This window comes from Larimichthys crocea, chromosome I (assembly GCF_000972845.2).
Source record: "Larimichthys crocea isolate SSNF chromosome I, L_crocea_2.0, whole genome shotgun sequence".
Taxonomy (NCBI): domain Eukaryota; kingdom Metazoa; phylum Chordata; class Actinopteri; family Sciaenidae; genus Larimichthys; species Larimichthys crocea.
In genome coordinates, this window is record NC_040011.1 from 6,173,072 (window position 1) to 6,190,619 (window position 17,548).

Here is a 17,548-nt window from a genome sequence, read left to right on the forward strand (position 1 = left end):
CCTTGGCTGGTTCAGTGGAGAACACTTGTTTATTCTCCTGGCCTCTCCCTCCTTGGTGTATCTCTTCAACGGGTGGCCAGAGCTGTTAGTCGCTGTTTGTCAGTTTCGAGTGCCTCTGTATTGGAGAGTTGAGTTGTACTTCCTGGGTGCCCCTTTATTCACCATGTTTTTTCTGCAGTTCAGCTAGCTGGCTAACTCTCTCCGTGCTGCCTTTATCTGTGGCCTCTAATCGTCTCCTTCCATGGTGGGTACTGTTTGATGGTGTCAAATGCGGCACAAGATCCTTTTACATATATTTTACATAAGATTTGGAACAATTAATTTATCTCAAGACTTCTATAACATTTATGATTCTATTTATATGGTAACTTACCAAAGTCCACAACAAAAACAAAACATTTGTTAATCTTAAAACATGCAAATGGCCATCTATGACTTTTCATTTTAGGAATCTCAAACTGCGAGAACTCAAAGAACTTGCTTTACTTGCCCCATATGAGTAAAACACCCACCCAGATGCAGTGCATATTGCCCTAGTCACTAAAGTGCTATACAAACAGGCAAAGACAAATGAACCAACTTTGGTGAATGATAATGATGCCACATTTAATAGTACTGTTTGTTAAACAGAGTAGTTCCTTTATAGCAATGGCGAAATCTTATTACCCGCTAAACACCTTCAGCAATCATTAGTACAAGCAAACTCACTGTTCTCTCAATAAATGAAGGTTAGACATGGTGGAAACAGTGTAGAACAAAATGTAAAAAAATCTTATCTGAGGGCTATGGGGGTATATCAGACAAAAAAGACTGGCATTCACTGAAGATACTGAGGCTGGGGACACTTTCTCCTAATCCTGTCCACTAATATCGCAAACAGGTTCAGAGACAAGGGGCAAACTTGTCTAACAACCACTTAAAACATGTTTGACTTCGTGGCTGTGGTACAGCTCTTACTTTGCTTATAGAAAGACTGGATGGCTTGTGGCATGGCCTCAGTACCCGTAGGTATAGGTATAGGTCTGTCTAAAACACATGTTTTGTATTATTAGATGTTTCTGAAAAAAATTATTTGAATGAGGACATTAAATTCCTGTGAGGACAAGCTTCATGTCAAATGTGTCAAAAAACTTTTCAATTCTTTCGACGGTTATGATCCCTGTGCCAGCTGAACCATATGCATCCTGGCAACAGAACTAAATGCTCTTCCAGACCGTTGATTGGATGATTTAATTCTGGGCTCATGTGCTCAGCTGTATTTAGACAACATAAAAGTGAGACATAGAACAGACACACTGTGTTGTGGTGGGGATATGCAACACAGAAATACAATACAATAATATAAAGGTTTTTATATAATAATTCTTTAATTACAATGAAAAATAATTCTGTAATTACAATGTTTTTTCTTTCAGGTTTGAGTGAAACAGTGAACTACAGATTTTCTCTCTTCTCTCTCACGTTACTATGTTACTGTTTGATTTTGCTGTTTAATGTTTCTGTTACTGTGACCATCATCTTAGATAAAAACCTCCATGAACCTATGTATATTCTATTATGTGTTTTGTGCATTAATGGACTTTATGGCACAACAGGTTTCTACCCCAAGTTTCTCTGGGATCTACTTTCTCCTGTTCATGTTATCTCTTATTCTGGATGTCTTGTTCAGGCTCTAGTTATGTACATATTTGCCTGCAGTGATATGTCTATTCTTGCAGTCATGGCATATGACAGATATGTGGCTATCTGTCAACCACTGGAGTACCACTCTGTCATGTCAAAGAAAACACTCATTATGTTAGTTTGTTTCACATGGATAACACCTTTTTGTGTGATGGGCACAAATATTTTTCTAACATCTAGACTAGAATTATGCAGCCCATATATTGCCAAGCTTATTTGTGTGAATTGGATTATTGTTAAACTTGCTTGTTACCCAGCGGAAACAACTGTTAACAACATAGTTGCATATATTACAATACTTCTTTATGCCTTTCATGGTCTTTTTATACTTTGGTCCTACATAATTCTCATCAAAACATGTGTAAACTCTGTAGAAAACAGGGCAAAGTTCATGCAAACATGTGTGCCACATTTATTCTGCTTGATCACTTTCCTTGTGACTATATTCTTTGATGTTCTGAATATGCGATTTGGTTCAAGTGATTTACCTCAACCCCTTCAAAACTTTATTACAATAGAATTTCTTGTGATACCTCCCATTATGAATCCTCTCATTTATGGTTTCAAATTAACCAAAATTAGAAACAGAATTATGGGTGTTATAACTTTTAAAACCCAATAATAAGTCTTTTTTTTAAACACTTCCTTTATATCTTCTTAATAAATATATATATATATATATATATATATATATAATATATATATAGATATATATATATAGATATTTACACCGGTAATGTGGTTGATATATATTGTTAATATCAACTAAATTGATATCTATTTGTTTTTAGTTTTTATTTGGTGATAAATGATGATCATAAAACATGTGCCTTTTATTACTCTTTTTGTACATATATTACACATATATGTGGACATCTCAGGTAATTCATGCAAAGAAAATGTACAGGGATGTCCAAAGTATGGCCCGGGGGCCAATCATGGCCTGCGGTCAGATTTCATGTGGCCTGACGCTTCATTTTTACAATATATTATTTATGGCTTGCTAGAATTGTCAGATACTGTATGGCTGGAAGATTTGGAATTTTTGGTTGACATAACGAAGCATTTAAACCTTTAATTAAGGACATAACTGCTGGTGTACCTGTAGATGTAACACAAAATATTACTTTCTGAATGATTTTGTAAGAGTGATACATTTTAAACTTAAATAATTAACAGACTTTGCATTACTCATAATAAGTCATGTTTAGAATGAACAAGAGGATACAACTTTTAACTCCAGATCTGAAAGAGAGGAAGAACTGTTTTTTGACCTAACTGGCTCAGATTTGTAATTTAAAAAAAAGATATTGTGAGAATGAAAACAAAATTGCTACAGAACAGTGCATTTGTATGTAACTTTTATTGGTCATTTTTTCATTTTTAATATGTTATTATTGGCCTCCGGGCATTTTCAAATTGTCAAATCTGGCCCTCTTTAAAAAAAGATAATTCACCAAACACAAATATTCTTGTTGAATAAACATACTTTTTATCTTTATAAATCAAGGAAAAATTATGTTGCTGTAACATTTGAAAAATGATCAATAGATGGATAATTAATAAAACAGACTACAGCTGAATGTTATCTGAAATATTTATTTAGCTTGACAGTGAACAGACAGGTTAAGCACCTCAAATACAACATTTGTAAAAAGTCAAGTCAACTTTATTATCAATGCTGCCATATGTACAGGACATACAGAGAATTGAAATAGCGTTTCCCTCTTATTCCTAGTGCAAACAGCAATAAACATGAAATATAAAATATAAAGTATATAATATAAAATACAGAAAATTTATACAAGCTAAAAGATATCTTAGAAAGACAGTGGCAAATCTAAAAGATATAAACAGTATAAATATGGCAAGTGTAGCAGTATAAACAGAATTAACAGTATAAACAGTGAGCTAAATCAAAAATAAAAGATGTATACAGTGTAAACAATATTGTAAACAGTTGGTGTACCGCAGTTGACTGTACACAGTGCAATTTGGTTTGTAAGAGTTTTTAGAGTTTGTAAGGTGGCTGGTGCCATTAGGTTTGTGCATGGAGTGAGGGGGGAGAGTCAGTGTCCAGAGTTTGTTGGGGCATGGGGCAGAGGCCAGAGGAGGGAGGGGGGGCACCAATGATCTTCTCAGCTGCTCTCACTATGCGCTGCAGGGTCTTCTGGCAGGATGCAGTGCAGCTGCCATACCACGCAGTGATGCAGCTGGTCAGGATGCTCTTGGTGGTTCCACGGTAGAAGGTGCACATGGTGGACACTGGAGCTCTGGCTCTTCTCAGTCTGCAGAGAAAGTAGAGGCGCTGCTGAGCTTTCCTGGCCAGTGATGCAGCGTTGCTGCTCTAGGAGAGGTCCTCAGTGAGGTGCACACCCAGGAACTTGGTGCTGCTCACTCTCTCCACAGCAGCACCGTTGATGGTCAGTGGAGGGTGCTGGGTGGAGGCTCTCTGGAAGTTGACAACAATCTCCTTCGTCTTCTCCACATTAATAGAGAGATTGTTGTCTCTGCATCACATGGCCAGTTGGCTCACCTCGTCCCTGTAGTTTGCCTCATCGTTGTTGTTGATGAGCCCCACCACGGTAGTGTCGTCCGCAAACTTGATGAAGAGGTTACTATTGTGTTTTGGTGTGCAGTCGTGGGTCAGCAGGGTGAAGAGTAGGGGGTTGAGCACGCATCCTTGGGGGGCCCCTGTGTTCAGTGTGATGGTGCAGGATGGTGCCGACCCGGACTGCCTGTGGTCTTCTGGTCAGGAAGTCCAGCAACCAGTTGCACAGTGAGGTGACCAGTCCTAGACAGTCCAGTTTCTGTATCAGCTGCTGGGGAATGATTGTGTTGAAAGCTGAACTAAAGTCTAAGAACAGCATCTTCGCATATGATGTGATGAAGGCGAAAATGTTTCAGAAGGGTCTCTTGACTGGAGCTTGCAAATTTGCAAAATCTGCACACCATGAAATCCACCCCTGAAACAAAGAGACACATAGCACAAAGTCAGCTTTGCTAGAAGCACTTTCACAATAGTCTCTGTACTTTATAACACAACACAGCTCTATTTCCCCAATATATGACCTATTTCATCGAAGCCATGACAAGTCCATCCATATTCAATGACAATGACAACGACAATGGCTGGATTTCACAAATACAGTATTATATTCTCATAACTCACAGTCAGCATCTATTATTACTGGAAATACAGTAAATTACATAATAAAAATGTGGTGAATATGACAGACATGACAGGTTATGCTAACACATAATGCTGCAAATAAAATGCTCCTCTATTACTCTATTAGCGGGGGAGGGTGTCGTTCGCAGTTATTTAGAGCTGCTGGCGACGAAGATAGGTAGCCAGGGGGAGTTAGTGGTGCACGTGTCAGGAGGGGAGGCTGATTGCCTCCTGTAGTTAGATCAGGGCCTTTGTAGAGAGTGCCGTGTGGCCATCTCTCCCTGGGCAGCCGTCACAGTGCCCTCCAGGTTGCCAGCCAGTTCCTGTGTGTGGGGTGTTGCATGGACTCTGCGTGCTGTGTTAAAGTGTACCTTAAAAGCTAGTGACACTAGCCTGATGTGCAGTGGGTTTTCATTCCGCGTGCTGTGTTGAAAGCGTGCCTTAGAAACTAGTGAAGCTAGCCGATGTGTAGTGGATTGTATTAGAGGTGAGCCCCCACCTGTTTTATGAACTTTTGCTAATTATTAATAAAGGTTGTTATTTACTGTACATCATCCCTGTCTATGTGTTTGTTCGGAGGTTCTGACATCAGTAGCTTTTATAGCTAAAGGTGAAAACACACATTTATTACATTATTAACGACATATAATGCTGGAGTTAAAATTACGTTATGAGCTATATTAGCCTCAGCTACATAAAACGAGTGTTTGTGATTAGGGATGCAAATTATCGATTAATTCATTAATCGTTAGTTGATTGACCTTATCGATCGATTAACGATTAACTGATAAGCGGCTTTTTTCCTGAGAACATACATTTTCTCACGGTGTCTTTAACATAAAGCAAAATATTGTTTATATACTGAATAAAAATGCATGTTATATTTCTCAACTAATGTTTTATTGTACCAGTTGGGATATGGTACAAATATGGCATTTAACCAAAATAAATTCTGCACAGAAAATTGAAATACATAAAAAAATATGGGCTTAGCCTACACAGTATTAAGCCTACATATAATTATCTGGTAAAGTACTCAGATGAAAAACTTGAAACATTAGCAGCAGCACTTATAATCTCCCTTCTTCTGAGAAAGGTCACAGTAAGATTACTAGTCCTGGAAACTGACAGTAACATGTCATACTGAACACAGCTTAAATCATCCCTGAGGAAGGTGACAGTAAAATTAGAGGGCCTCTATTAAACAATTTCCTGCAGAAATTCTGAGAGTGACGAGTGGGCTGAGCGTTTATTTACACACAGGAGCAGATAGCGATGACGCGCTAGCAATTAGCATTAGCATGTTAGCAATCAGCATGTATTTAATTCTTAGTGGCTAATGCTAATTGCTAGCGCGTCAGCATGTCCTTGTTAGGCCGATTTAAAATAGTAGTTAGGACAACAAAGAAAAAATAATGCTGGGGGGACAAGATTTTATATATTGCATATTGCAAAGCCTTATTTCTGAGTCAGTTTAATTTGAAAACTCTAATGAGATCAACAGTTACTAGTTACCATTTTTACAGTGTAAAAGCTTGAGAACCACTGCAATTAATGACCTTGATCATTTTTTGACACAACACTGTCCAAGATTTATTCATCAATAACGATTTAAGGGTTTGAGAAATTCATAATGACGGAAAGGCAACCCCAAAATACTTTTCATTTCATATAATGTATAAAAGGAGACCTTGTTAAAGATAAAGTGTATCCCTTCTTTAAGATAAAGTCAAACTGAATACATCAATATCACTATGCCTACTGAACTATCAAGTGACATTTATTAAATCTATTATTAAAAGATACAACTCCCTTTTTCAGTGTTATACAAGCGTCATACAGTTGTGAAAGAATGGAGGTCTAACCAGCCCAGTAAATGGACTGAGTATGTTCTACTCCTTACCAGAAAAATGACTGTAATGCAGTTTTATTGTTTGTCACGCAAAGAAGAATTAGGAGAGTTAAGAGCAACACTGTCATTTTGCTGTTATTTTCAAGTTTCCTTATGGACAGAGAGGTATTCACTAGTGTGGACACATGATTTCTGCGAACACGTGATTTTTGTGACGTTACGATTACGATGTAATACATGAAATATCCTGAGAAACATTTTGCAAATGTGAGCTTGGTATGCCTTGGTATGTCTTTTTAGCTGAAATCTGAAAGTTACAACTTCTAAAATAGTGGCACTAAAACCATCTATGATACTATTATCTTGGTGCCATTACCACAACGCCTCTGAAAAGTGAAGGTACTGGCTGGGTTCGGGTCTTGTTTTTAGGCATGTGCAGGACTCTACTTTCAATACAACAACAAGTTAATAAAATGCTGTACACTGGTGAAGAATTGAACTGCCAACGATTAAGCTGAAAGCTTTTCTAGACCATTGATTGGTTGATTTGAATTCCCAGCTTGTGTCCTGTTGTTTTCAGACAACATATTAATAACAATCAGTGAGATGAGGGAACAGAGATGTTGGGGGTGGATATATGTAACAAAAGGATACATACACACACACATATATCAAGATTTTCTAACCATGATGGATAATGTTTCTCTGATAAGAATGTTTTTTCTTTCTGGTTTAAATGAAACAGTGAACTACAGATTGACTCTCTTCTCTCTCACATTACTATGTTACTGTTTGATTTTGCTGTTTAATGTTTCTCTCATTGTGACCATCATCTTGGATAAAAACCTCCATGAACCTATGTATATTCTATTATGTGTTTTGGGCATCAATGGACTTTATGGCACAACAGGTTTCTACCCCAAGTTTCTCTGGGATCTACTTTCTCCTGTTCATGTTATCTCTTATTCTGGATGCCTTGTTCAGGCTCAAGTAGTGTACTCATTTGCCTGCTGTGATATGTCTATTCTTGTAGTCATGGCATATGACAGATACGTGGCTATCTGTCAACCACTGGAGTACCACTCTATCCTATCAAAGAAAAGACTAATTATTTTGGCATGTTACTCTTGGCTAACACCGTTCTGCATTTTTGGCATAAATGTTTTTCTAACATCTAGGTTAAAGTTGTGCAGCCCATATATTGCCAGACTTTTTTGTGTGAATTGGATTATTGTTAAACTTGCTTGTTTCCCAGCTGAAACAACTCTTAACAATATAGTTGCATACATAACAATGATCATTTATGTCTTTCATGGTGTTTTTATAGTTTTGTCATACATGATTCTCATTAAAACATGTGTAAACTCTATAGAAAACAGGGCAAAGTTCATGCAAACATGTGTGCCACATTTAACCTCCTTAATCACTTTCCTTCTGACTCTACTGTTTGATGTTATGAATATGCGATATAATTCAAATAAGTTACCTCAAATGTGTGAGGGATGGGGACCCACCCGAGGGCTAACCCAAGGTAAGACAGTCTAGTCATGAAGGACCCCGAAGGGACCCATCCCATCCAACTACCGGCCAATTACCTGTCTCTGCACAACATGGAAGGCCCTGTCAGGAATCATGTGGCAAAAATGAGTAAGTATGTGGCTCATACATGAGCGAGGCACAGAAAGGAATTGGCAAGTAACACCAGGGGAGCCAAGCACCAGCTATGGTTGATAGAACAGTCGCCCGAGACTACAAAAAGAGACAGACCAACCTGTGCACTGCCTGGATTGACTACAGAAAGTCTACGGCTCACATGCCGCACACCGGATACTGGAATGTCTGGAACTGTATAAGATCAACAGGAACCTAAGGACCTTCATCCAGAACTCAGAAGAAATGTGGAACAACCCTAGAGGCCAATTCAAAACCCAGTGCCCAAGTCAACATCAAGTGCGGCATATACCAAGGAGATGCACTATCACCACTGCTGTTTTGCATAGGCCTGAACCCCCTCGTCAGATCTCACGAAGAGCAGTTACGGGTACCGATTCTGTAGTGGGGGCAACAATTGCCACCTGCTCTACATGGATGACATCAGCTGTATGCCAGGAACGAGCGAGAAATAGACTCACTGATCCACACCACCAGGATCTACAGCTGACATAGGGATGTCATTCGGATTGGACAGTGTGCCGGATGGTCTCAAAGAGAGCAAGATGATCCAGACTGAGGGATTGGACCCCCGAGGGCAACATAGGTGATATCCAAGACAGTTACAAGTACCTTGGCATCCCACAGGCTAATGGAAACCTGAAGAGGCCACAAGGAAGTCAACCACAGCCAAATACCTCCAGACAGTAAGGCAGGCCCTGAAAAGTCAGTTGCATGGTAAGAACAAAGTCCAAGCCATCACATGTACCACTACCAGTCATCGATACTTCGCTGGTATCAAACTGGCCAATGAGGAGATAGAAGCACCGACTATCAAGACTAGAAAAGCTCCTCACCATGCATGGAGGGTTCCACCCCAAGTCCAACACCTGAGGCTATACACTAAGCGGAAGGAATGAGGGAGGCCGAGGGCTAGTGAGCGTCAAGGCCACGGTCCAGGATGAAACATCGAAATACAAGAATACATCAGAAAGATGGCCCCGAAGGATGAACTGCTAAGTGAATTTCTCAGGCAGCAGAACCAGATGAGGGTGAGGGAGGAGGAGACGACAGCCTGAGGTACAAACCCCTACATGGCATGTCCACCGTCAGATAGAGGAAGTGTTGATATCAAGAAAATCCTACCAGTGGCTGGATAATGCAGTGGAAACGACAGCGAGACAGAGGCACTAATCATGGCAGCACAAGGACAGGCCATAAGCACAAGACCATAGAGGCCAGATCTGCCAGAGTAGATCAGACCCAAGATGCGACTGTGCAAAAAGAGCCCCTGAGACAGTCCGCACATAGTAGCAGGGTGTAAGATGCTAGACTGGATAACATACATGGAGAGGCACAACCAACGGGCTGGGATAGTAATACAGGAACATCTGCAACCAGTATGGAATAGAAAGTACCCAAATCCCAATGGGCCCATACCACGAAGGTGGCTGAGAGAACAACAGGGCCAAGGTGCTGTGGGACTTCAGCTTCCAGACTGACAAACACGGTCCTGGCTAACCAACCAGACATAGTGGTGGTGGACAAAGAGCAGGGGGTAGGGGGGGTTTGATGTGGCAATCCAGCTGACGTAACATCAGGAAGAAGAAACATGAGAAACTGAGAAGTATGAAGGGTGTGAAAGAGCAGCTGGAATGGATGTGGAAGGTCAAGGGTTTGCGTGGTCCCTGTGTAGTGGGGGCACTTGAGGCAGTAACCCCCAAACTGGGAGAGTGGCTCTAGGCAATTCCAGGAAACAAATCTGAAGCCTCAGTCCAGAAGATGCAGTCCTAGGTACATCGAAGAACTACGCAGGAACCTCAAACTCCCAGGAGGAGGACCTGAGCTTGAGGATGACACGGAATACCACCCCCGCCGGGGTGAGAAGGGATAAAAAAATAAAATAAACAAAAAAAAAAATATATCTACTATACTAGATATCTATCATCTATATTAATAGATCTAGATTATTATTATATATATATCTATATATATATATATATATATATATATATATATATATATATCAGGAGGGTTATATTTGCACAATGCTTAAAGATTGCAACTATGGTGATAACACTTGAAGGCTCTTCCAGACTGTTAATGAGGCTGGCTGAATTCCTACGTCATTTGTTGATATAGTCAGCGAGAATATTATTAACAGTGCAAAAGAGAGCCCGACACCATTAGGACTCTGAGTTACTCGTTGCAAGAAAAACTAAAACAAACAAACTCACATCAGCGATTATCTACTTGTCTCTGCACTATCCTTAGAAATGTTCTGTTTGTGCACGAACAGGTCTCTTTACTATAGTGACCACAATCTAATAGTTTCACCAGTTTCTGTTAGCCACACTAACTAGCGATAGCAATGGCTTCTCTCTGCTCCCCTGCTCTCTCTTCTCCTCCTCTCTCCTGTCCTGCTCTCTCCTGCCCTGTGTGCCACATATTTACTGTAGTTACTCCTAGTCCTCCTTTAGTGGTAACCAGTGGTTAAATTGGCTTTTGTAAGGAGGGGGGGCCGTTCTTCACTCACAGTGGTCGTTAGCTCTCAAAACAACCTCGCACCATAGGTTTAATACATATTTTATCAATTTATAACCTACTTATTTATATCTCACACTAATTCACATATTGGCAACTTATTTAGCCTACATTTCACCATCAATCTACACTGCAATTTGTAAAACATATTCACAATATACACAATTTACATATTAACACAATTCACGTATTAACTTTTTTTTTTTTTTTTTTTTACATCCCATCAATTTACACTGTTATTTGCATTACTTATTTACATCTCACACCATAAATTCACATACACACACTTTCTTACATGTCACAACATCAAACCAAATATCAGCAGTTGCCAGTCATTACAATTAATTCACAATTTTCCAAATAGGACTTGGATCTCTTGTCTTCTGCCTTTCCTTTCTCTGTCTACATACTATATTGTCTGCTGACCTCCGGGCAGGCTCGGACTGGCAGTCTGTGCTACCGGGCAAATGCCAGATGGGCCGGTCCATCTCGGCCACATTTGGGCCGGTGGCCTCCGATGTTTTTTTGTATGTATGTATTTGTTATTTTGTAGCCTTTGCAACACTTGCCCATCAGCCCAAAATGGACTTGCGGCCCATTTGCATCCAATTGGAATAGGCTTTGGGTTGCACTGGCTAATATCGGTTAATATTTGCCTCTTCATGACAGGTTCAGAACACACCCCCCTCCCCTGCCCCCTCAAATGGATGCGTCCATGCAGCCGCTAGGTTTATGTGAAACCGAAACAGGGATAGACTCATATACAGTCTATAGATAAACTTCATACTGTATGTTGCACGAATATTAATTACAATAAATTATGGACGACAGAGGTTCTAAAAAGAGGAAAGGAGGAGCAGAGAAAATCCGAGTTAAAATGTGGGAAAGGGCCACACAGGTGCATATGGAGCCACTGCTTAAGCTACCGAGCTAAACACCAGCCGTGTCTGTTCTGTAGCTCAAATCAGTGCTGTAAGTAAACTGTTTCCAAAGTTTAATGTAGACAGGTGTAGACATGTACAACATGATCTTCATTGAGCATACTATGTTCTGTGTTATTTATGGGGTATTTGGGGGTTCAGTATGGGTGGGTTGGAGAATGTTTGAGTGCGTGTGTTTTGGGGGCGGGTTCATCGGTCCAATGGTGGGCCGGTCCAGAGGAAAAATGCCAGGGCCGAATTTTGTTCCCAGTCCGACCCTGCCTCCGGGTTTAGCGCTTCTTAACAGTTAGTTAACTGAACGATTTTATAACTGTCATTTTATGTTTCTGTGACATTGTCACAAAAACATTAAGGTGAAAAAATAGACATTTAGTTCCAGTAAGTTAACAATGACCTGCACATTTTGTTGTGACAGTACTCACCGTAAGCTTCCCGCTGTCGGTGGCGCATCAGTGAAAACATGGACTGGAGTTTCATTGATTCAGGTTTTATATCAATAAATCACCGGAACGAATTCAATAATGAAGCTCTAACAGCGTCAGTCAAACCGGAACGAATTCAATAATGAAGCTCTAACAGCGTCAGTCAAAGTTACAAATGACCTCCTAATGGCATCAGACAAAGGACTCATCTCTGTACTGGTCCTGTTAGATCTTAGTGCCGCATTTGACACCATCAAAAAGTACCCACCATGGAAGAGACGATTAGAGGCCAAGATAAAGGCAGCACAGAGAGAATTTAGCCAGCTAGCTGAACTGCAGAAAGGAAACATGGTGAATAAAGGGGCACCCAGGAAGTACAACTCACTCTCCATACGAGAGGCACTCGAAACTGCCAAACAGCGATTAACAGCTCTGGCCACCCGGTTGAAGAGATACACCAAGGAGAGAGAGGCCAGGAGAATAAACAAGCTGTTCTCCACTGAACCAGCCAAGGTGTACTGTCACTGGCAGGGAAACAACAACCGGTCAGACCCACTAAGAGCTGAGGTGGAAAAATACTGGAAAGACATATGGGAAAGAGAGGCATCACACAACACCACTGCCCAATGGCTAGTGGACCTAAGAGCTGACCACAGCAACCTCCCAGAACAAGAACCAGTAACCATCTCAATGGCAGACTTCCAAGAAAGAGTGTCAAAGATGAAGAGCTGGACAGCACCAGGCCCCGACATGATCCATACGTACTGGCTGAAGAATCTAACTGCCCTCCATGAACGCCTAGCAGCATAGATGAACCAGCTGCTGAGGGATGGGACCCACCCAGAGTGGCTAACCCAAGGTAAGACAGTCCTAGTCATGAAGGACCCCCAGAAGGGACCCATCCCATCCAACTACCGGCCAATTACCTGTCTCTGCACAACATGGAAGGCCCTGTCAGGCATCATTGTGGCAAAAATGAGTAAGTATGTGGCTCAATACATGAGCGAGGCACAGAAAGGTATTGGCAGTAACACCAGGGGAGCCAAGCATCAGCTACTGGTTGATAGAACAGTCGCCCGAGATTACAAAAAGAGACAGACCAACCTGTGCACTGCCTGGATTGACTACAAGAAAGTCTACGACTCAATGCCGCACACATGGATACTGGAATGTCTGGAACTGTATAAGATCAACAGGAACCTAAGGACCTTCATCCAGAACTCAAAAGAAATGTGGAAGACAACCCTAGAGGCCAATTCAAAACCCATTGCCCAAGTCAACATCAAGTGTGGCATATACCAAGGAGATGCATTATCACCACTGCTGTTTTGCATAGGCCTGAACCCCCTCAGTCAGATCATCACGAAGAGCAGTTACGGGTACCTGTAGTGGGGCAACAATTTGCCACCTGCTCTACATGGATGACATCAAGCTGTATGCCAGGAACGAGCGAGAAATAGACTCACTAATCCACACCACCAGGATCTATAGCAATGACATAGGGATGTCATTCGGATTGGACAAGTGTGGCGGGATGGTCTCAAAGAGAGGCAAGATGATCCGGACTGAGGGGATTGACGCACCAGAGGGCAACATAGGTGATATCCAAGACAGCTACAAGTACCTTGGCATCCCACAGGCTAATGGAAACCATGAAGAGGCCACAAGGAAGTCAACCACAGCCAAATACCTCCAGAGAGTAAGGCAGGTCCTGAAAAGTCAGTTGCATGGTAAGAACAAAGTCCAAGCCATCAACATGTACACACTACCAGTCATCAGATACTTCGCTGGTATCATAAACTGGCCAACGGAGGAGATAGAAGCCACAGATATCAAGACTAGAAAGCTCCTCACCATGCATGGAGGGTTCCACCCCAAGTCCAGCACCCTGAGGCTATACACTAAGCGGAAACAGGGAGGCCAAGGGCTAGTGAGCGTCAAGGCCACGGTCCAGGATGAAACATCGAAAATACAAGAATACATCAGAAAGATGGCCCCGAACGATGAACTGCTAAGTGAATGTCTCAGGCAGCAGAACCATGATGAGGGTGCAGAGGAGGAGGAACAGACAGCCTGGAGGGACAAACCCCTACATGGCATGTACCACCGTCAGATAGAGGAAGTGGCTGATATCAAGAAATCCTACCAGTGGCTGGATAATGCAGGACTGACAGAGAGCACAGAGGCACTAATCATGGCAGCACAAGGACAGGCCATAAGCACAAGAGCAATAGAGGCCAGGATCTGCCAGAGTAGATCAGACCCAAGATGCAGACTGTGCAAAGAAGCCCCTGAGACAGTCCAGCACATAGTAGCAGGGTGTAAGATGCTAGCTGGATCAGCATACATGGAGAGGCACAACCAAGTGGCTGGGATAGTATACAGGAACATCTGCAACCAGTATGGAATAGAAGTACCCAAATCCCAATGGCCATACCACAGAAGGTGGCTGAGAAACAACAGGGCCAATGTGCTGTGGGACTTCAGCTTCCAGACTGACAAACAGGTCCTGGCTAACCAACCAGACATAGTGGTGGTGGACAAGAGCAGAAGAGTGAGGGGGGTTGATGTGGCAATCCCAGCTGACGTCAACATCAGGAAGAAGAAACATGAGAAACTTGAGAAGTATGAAGGGTTGAAAGAGCAGCTGGAATGGAGGTGGAAGGTCAAGGGTTGCGGGGTCCCCGTGGTAGTGGGGGCACTTGAGGCAGTAACCCCCAAACTGGGAGATGGCTCTACAAATTCCAGGAACACATCTGAAGCCTCAGTCCAGAAGAGTGCAGTCCTAGGTACATCGAAGATACGCTGCAGAACCCTCAAACTCCCAGGAGGAGGACCTGAGCTTGAGGATGACACGGATACCACCCCGCCGGGGTGAGAAGAGAATTAAAAAAAATAATAATAATAAAAAAAAAAAATCATATCTATAGATATATCTATATATCTACTATCTATATATATATATATATATATATATATATAATATATATATTATATATATATATATATATAATATCATATAATATATATCAGGAGGTTTATTTTGCACAATGCTTAAAGATTGCAACTATGGGATAAACTTGAAGGCTCTCCAGACTGTTAATTGGCTGCCTTGAATTCCTACGTCATTTGTTGATATAGTCAGAGAAGAATATATTAACAGTGAAAAGAGAGACCGACACCATTAGGGACTCTGAGTTCTACTCGTTGCAAGAAAACTAAAACAAACAACAACGAAAAACACGTTTTCTAACCATGATGGATAGTTCTGTTATTACAATATTTTTCTTTCTGGTTTAAATGAAACAAAGAACTACAGATTTATTTCTTCTTCTCTCTCACTTTTACTATTACTGTTTGATTTTGCTGGTGAATATTTCTCTCATTGTGATCATTATCTTAGATAAACCTCCATACATGTAATCTATTGTGCACTTGTGCATTAATGGACTTTATGGCACAACAGGTTTGTATCCTAAGTTTCTCTGGGATCTACTTTCTCCTGTTCATGTTATCCTCTATTCTGGATGCCTGTTCAGGCTCTAGAATGTACTCATTTGCCTGCTGTGATCTGTCTGTTCTTGCATAATGGCATATGACAGATATGTGGCTATCTGTCAACCACTGTGTACCACTCTGTCATGTCCAGAAAAAAACTCATTAAGTTAGTGTGTTCTCATGGATAACACCTTGTGCATTTTTGGCATAAATGTTTTTCTAACATCTAGGTTAAAGTTATGCAGCCCGTAATTGCCAGATTTTTTTGTGTCAATTGGGTTATTGTTAAACTTGCTTGTTTCCCAGCTGAAACAACTGTTAACAACATAGTTGCATACATGACAATGATCATTTATGTCTTCATGGTGTTTTCATAGTTTGGTCCTACAGATTCTCAAAACATGTGTAAACTCTAAAGAAAACAAGGCAAAGTTCATGCAAACATGTGTGCACATTGATATCTTTAGTCACCTTATTTTCACTGTACTTTTGACCTTATGAATATGCGATATAATCAAATAAGTTACCTCAAATCCTTCAAAACTTTGTTGAAGAGAATTTCTTGTGAAGCTCCTATATGAATCCTCTCATTTATGTTTTCAAACTGACCAAAATCGGAACAGAATTCTGGGTGTTATAACTTTAAGATTAAATGACTTTTGTCCTACATTTATCTCCAATTTCCAATTTTCTTGGACCAAAATGGACCTGATTTAAATATAGCACAATTAAATATTAAACCTTTCCTGGGTATGCCTTGAGAAAAGTTTAACATTAAATCTAATGAATGATCTGTATTATTTTTATAATGTTAAGGTGTCAAACCAATGGAATATTCCTTAATTTCTGGGGAAAAAATGTGTATGTATAAATTATCTGCTTTTAATTATTTATGTGCATATCTCAGATGATCCTTGTAAACCAAATTGTTTGCACTTTGCTCTGAATGAATTCTGGATGGTCACTTGCCTGTTTGACTTATTGCGTTTATGAAATGAAAATTAATGTAAATACAAACCCTGAAATTTTTCTTTATGCTTTTTAGCATACTTGCTTTTGAGACTGTGCATGCACAAAGAACAATAGACATACAGAAAAAATAGAAAGCATAGACCTAATATTTAATTCGTCAGAACACACATGATCAGGAGTAACTTGTACCAAACTTAAACTGCATAACAAAAAAAATATATATTTTTAAACTCCATGTTTCCGCTGTATTACATCTAACTGTTGTTTTAACAAGCAATTAGCAATCAGCAGAATTATATGCAACAGTTTCCACACTTCTAAAATTCCGAATTTTTATGATGTTGTCTGAAGTATTATTTTATTTTATTATGTTATCTTATGTTAAAATTGACTCAAGACCTGAAGAAGGCATGTGGACACTTCTTTGCTGAAGTAAAGTGTTCAGGGTAATGCACAGTGACCATCTTGAAAAGCAAAAGTATAGTGTATAGCCGTGGTTTCCAACCTTTTTCCTTTAGGGACCCTTTTTGTATCATTGAGTAAACTGATAACCTGCTGTGCATAGGCCTAACTCATAGGTTTGTTTTTGACAAATTCAGTGTTTTCTCTCATTGTTCTATTTCGTCTGGGTCATTTTAACTGTGTAAAGGCTCTGTGGACATAGTTTGTGTTCAGGTCTTCACTATGCTCTTATCCTGTCGCATATATTCAAATATTCTTCTTAAAGAATAACCTAAACTTTACAAATAGCACACTTCACAGGAATCAATGAAATGCTGAGATATAAGGCCTACTACATTTTAAATAATCTACT

General features: G+C 40.4%; 2 protein-coding genes and 1 pseudogene across 2 annotated transcripts; all 3 read left to right on the forward strand.

Annotated features, from left to right (window-relative positions):
• Positions 1 to 1,375: 1,375 nt before the first annotated feature.
• Positions 1,376 to 2,305, forward strand: LOC109140795 (olfactory receptor 142-like). The gene has a single exon (XM_019268598.2). The coding sequence runs from the start codon at positions 1,376 to 1,378 to the stop codon at positions 2,303 to 2,305; it is 930 nt and encodes a 309-aa protein (XP_019124143.1).
• Positions 2,306 to 7,394: 5,089 nt separating this feature from the next.
• On the forward strand, positions 7,395 to 8,252 carry LOC109140796 (olfactory receptor 4E1-like). The gene has a single exon (XM_019268599.2). The coding sequence runs from the start codon at positions 7,395 to 7,397 to the stop codon at positions 8,250 to 8,252; it is 858 nt and encodes a 285-aa protein (XP_019124144.2).
• A 4,888-nt stretch (positions 8,253 to 13,140) lies between these two features.
• Positions 13,141 to 16,255, forward strand: LOC113745814 (olfactory receptor 4P4-like; annotated as a pseudogene).
• Positions 16,256 to 17,548: the final 1,293 nt, after the last annotated feature.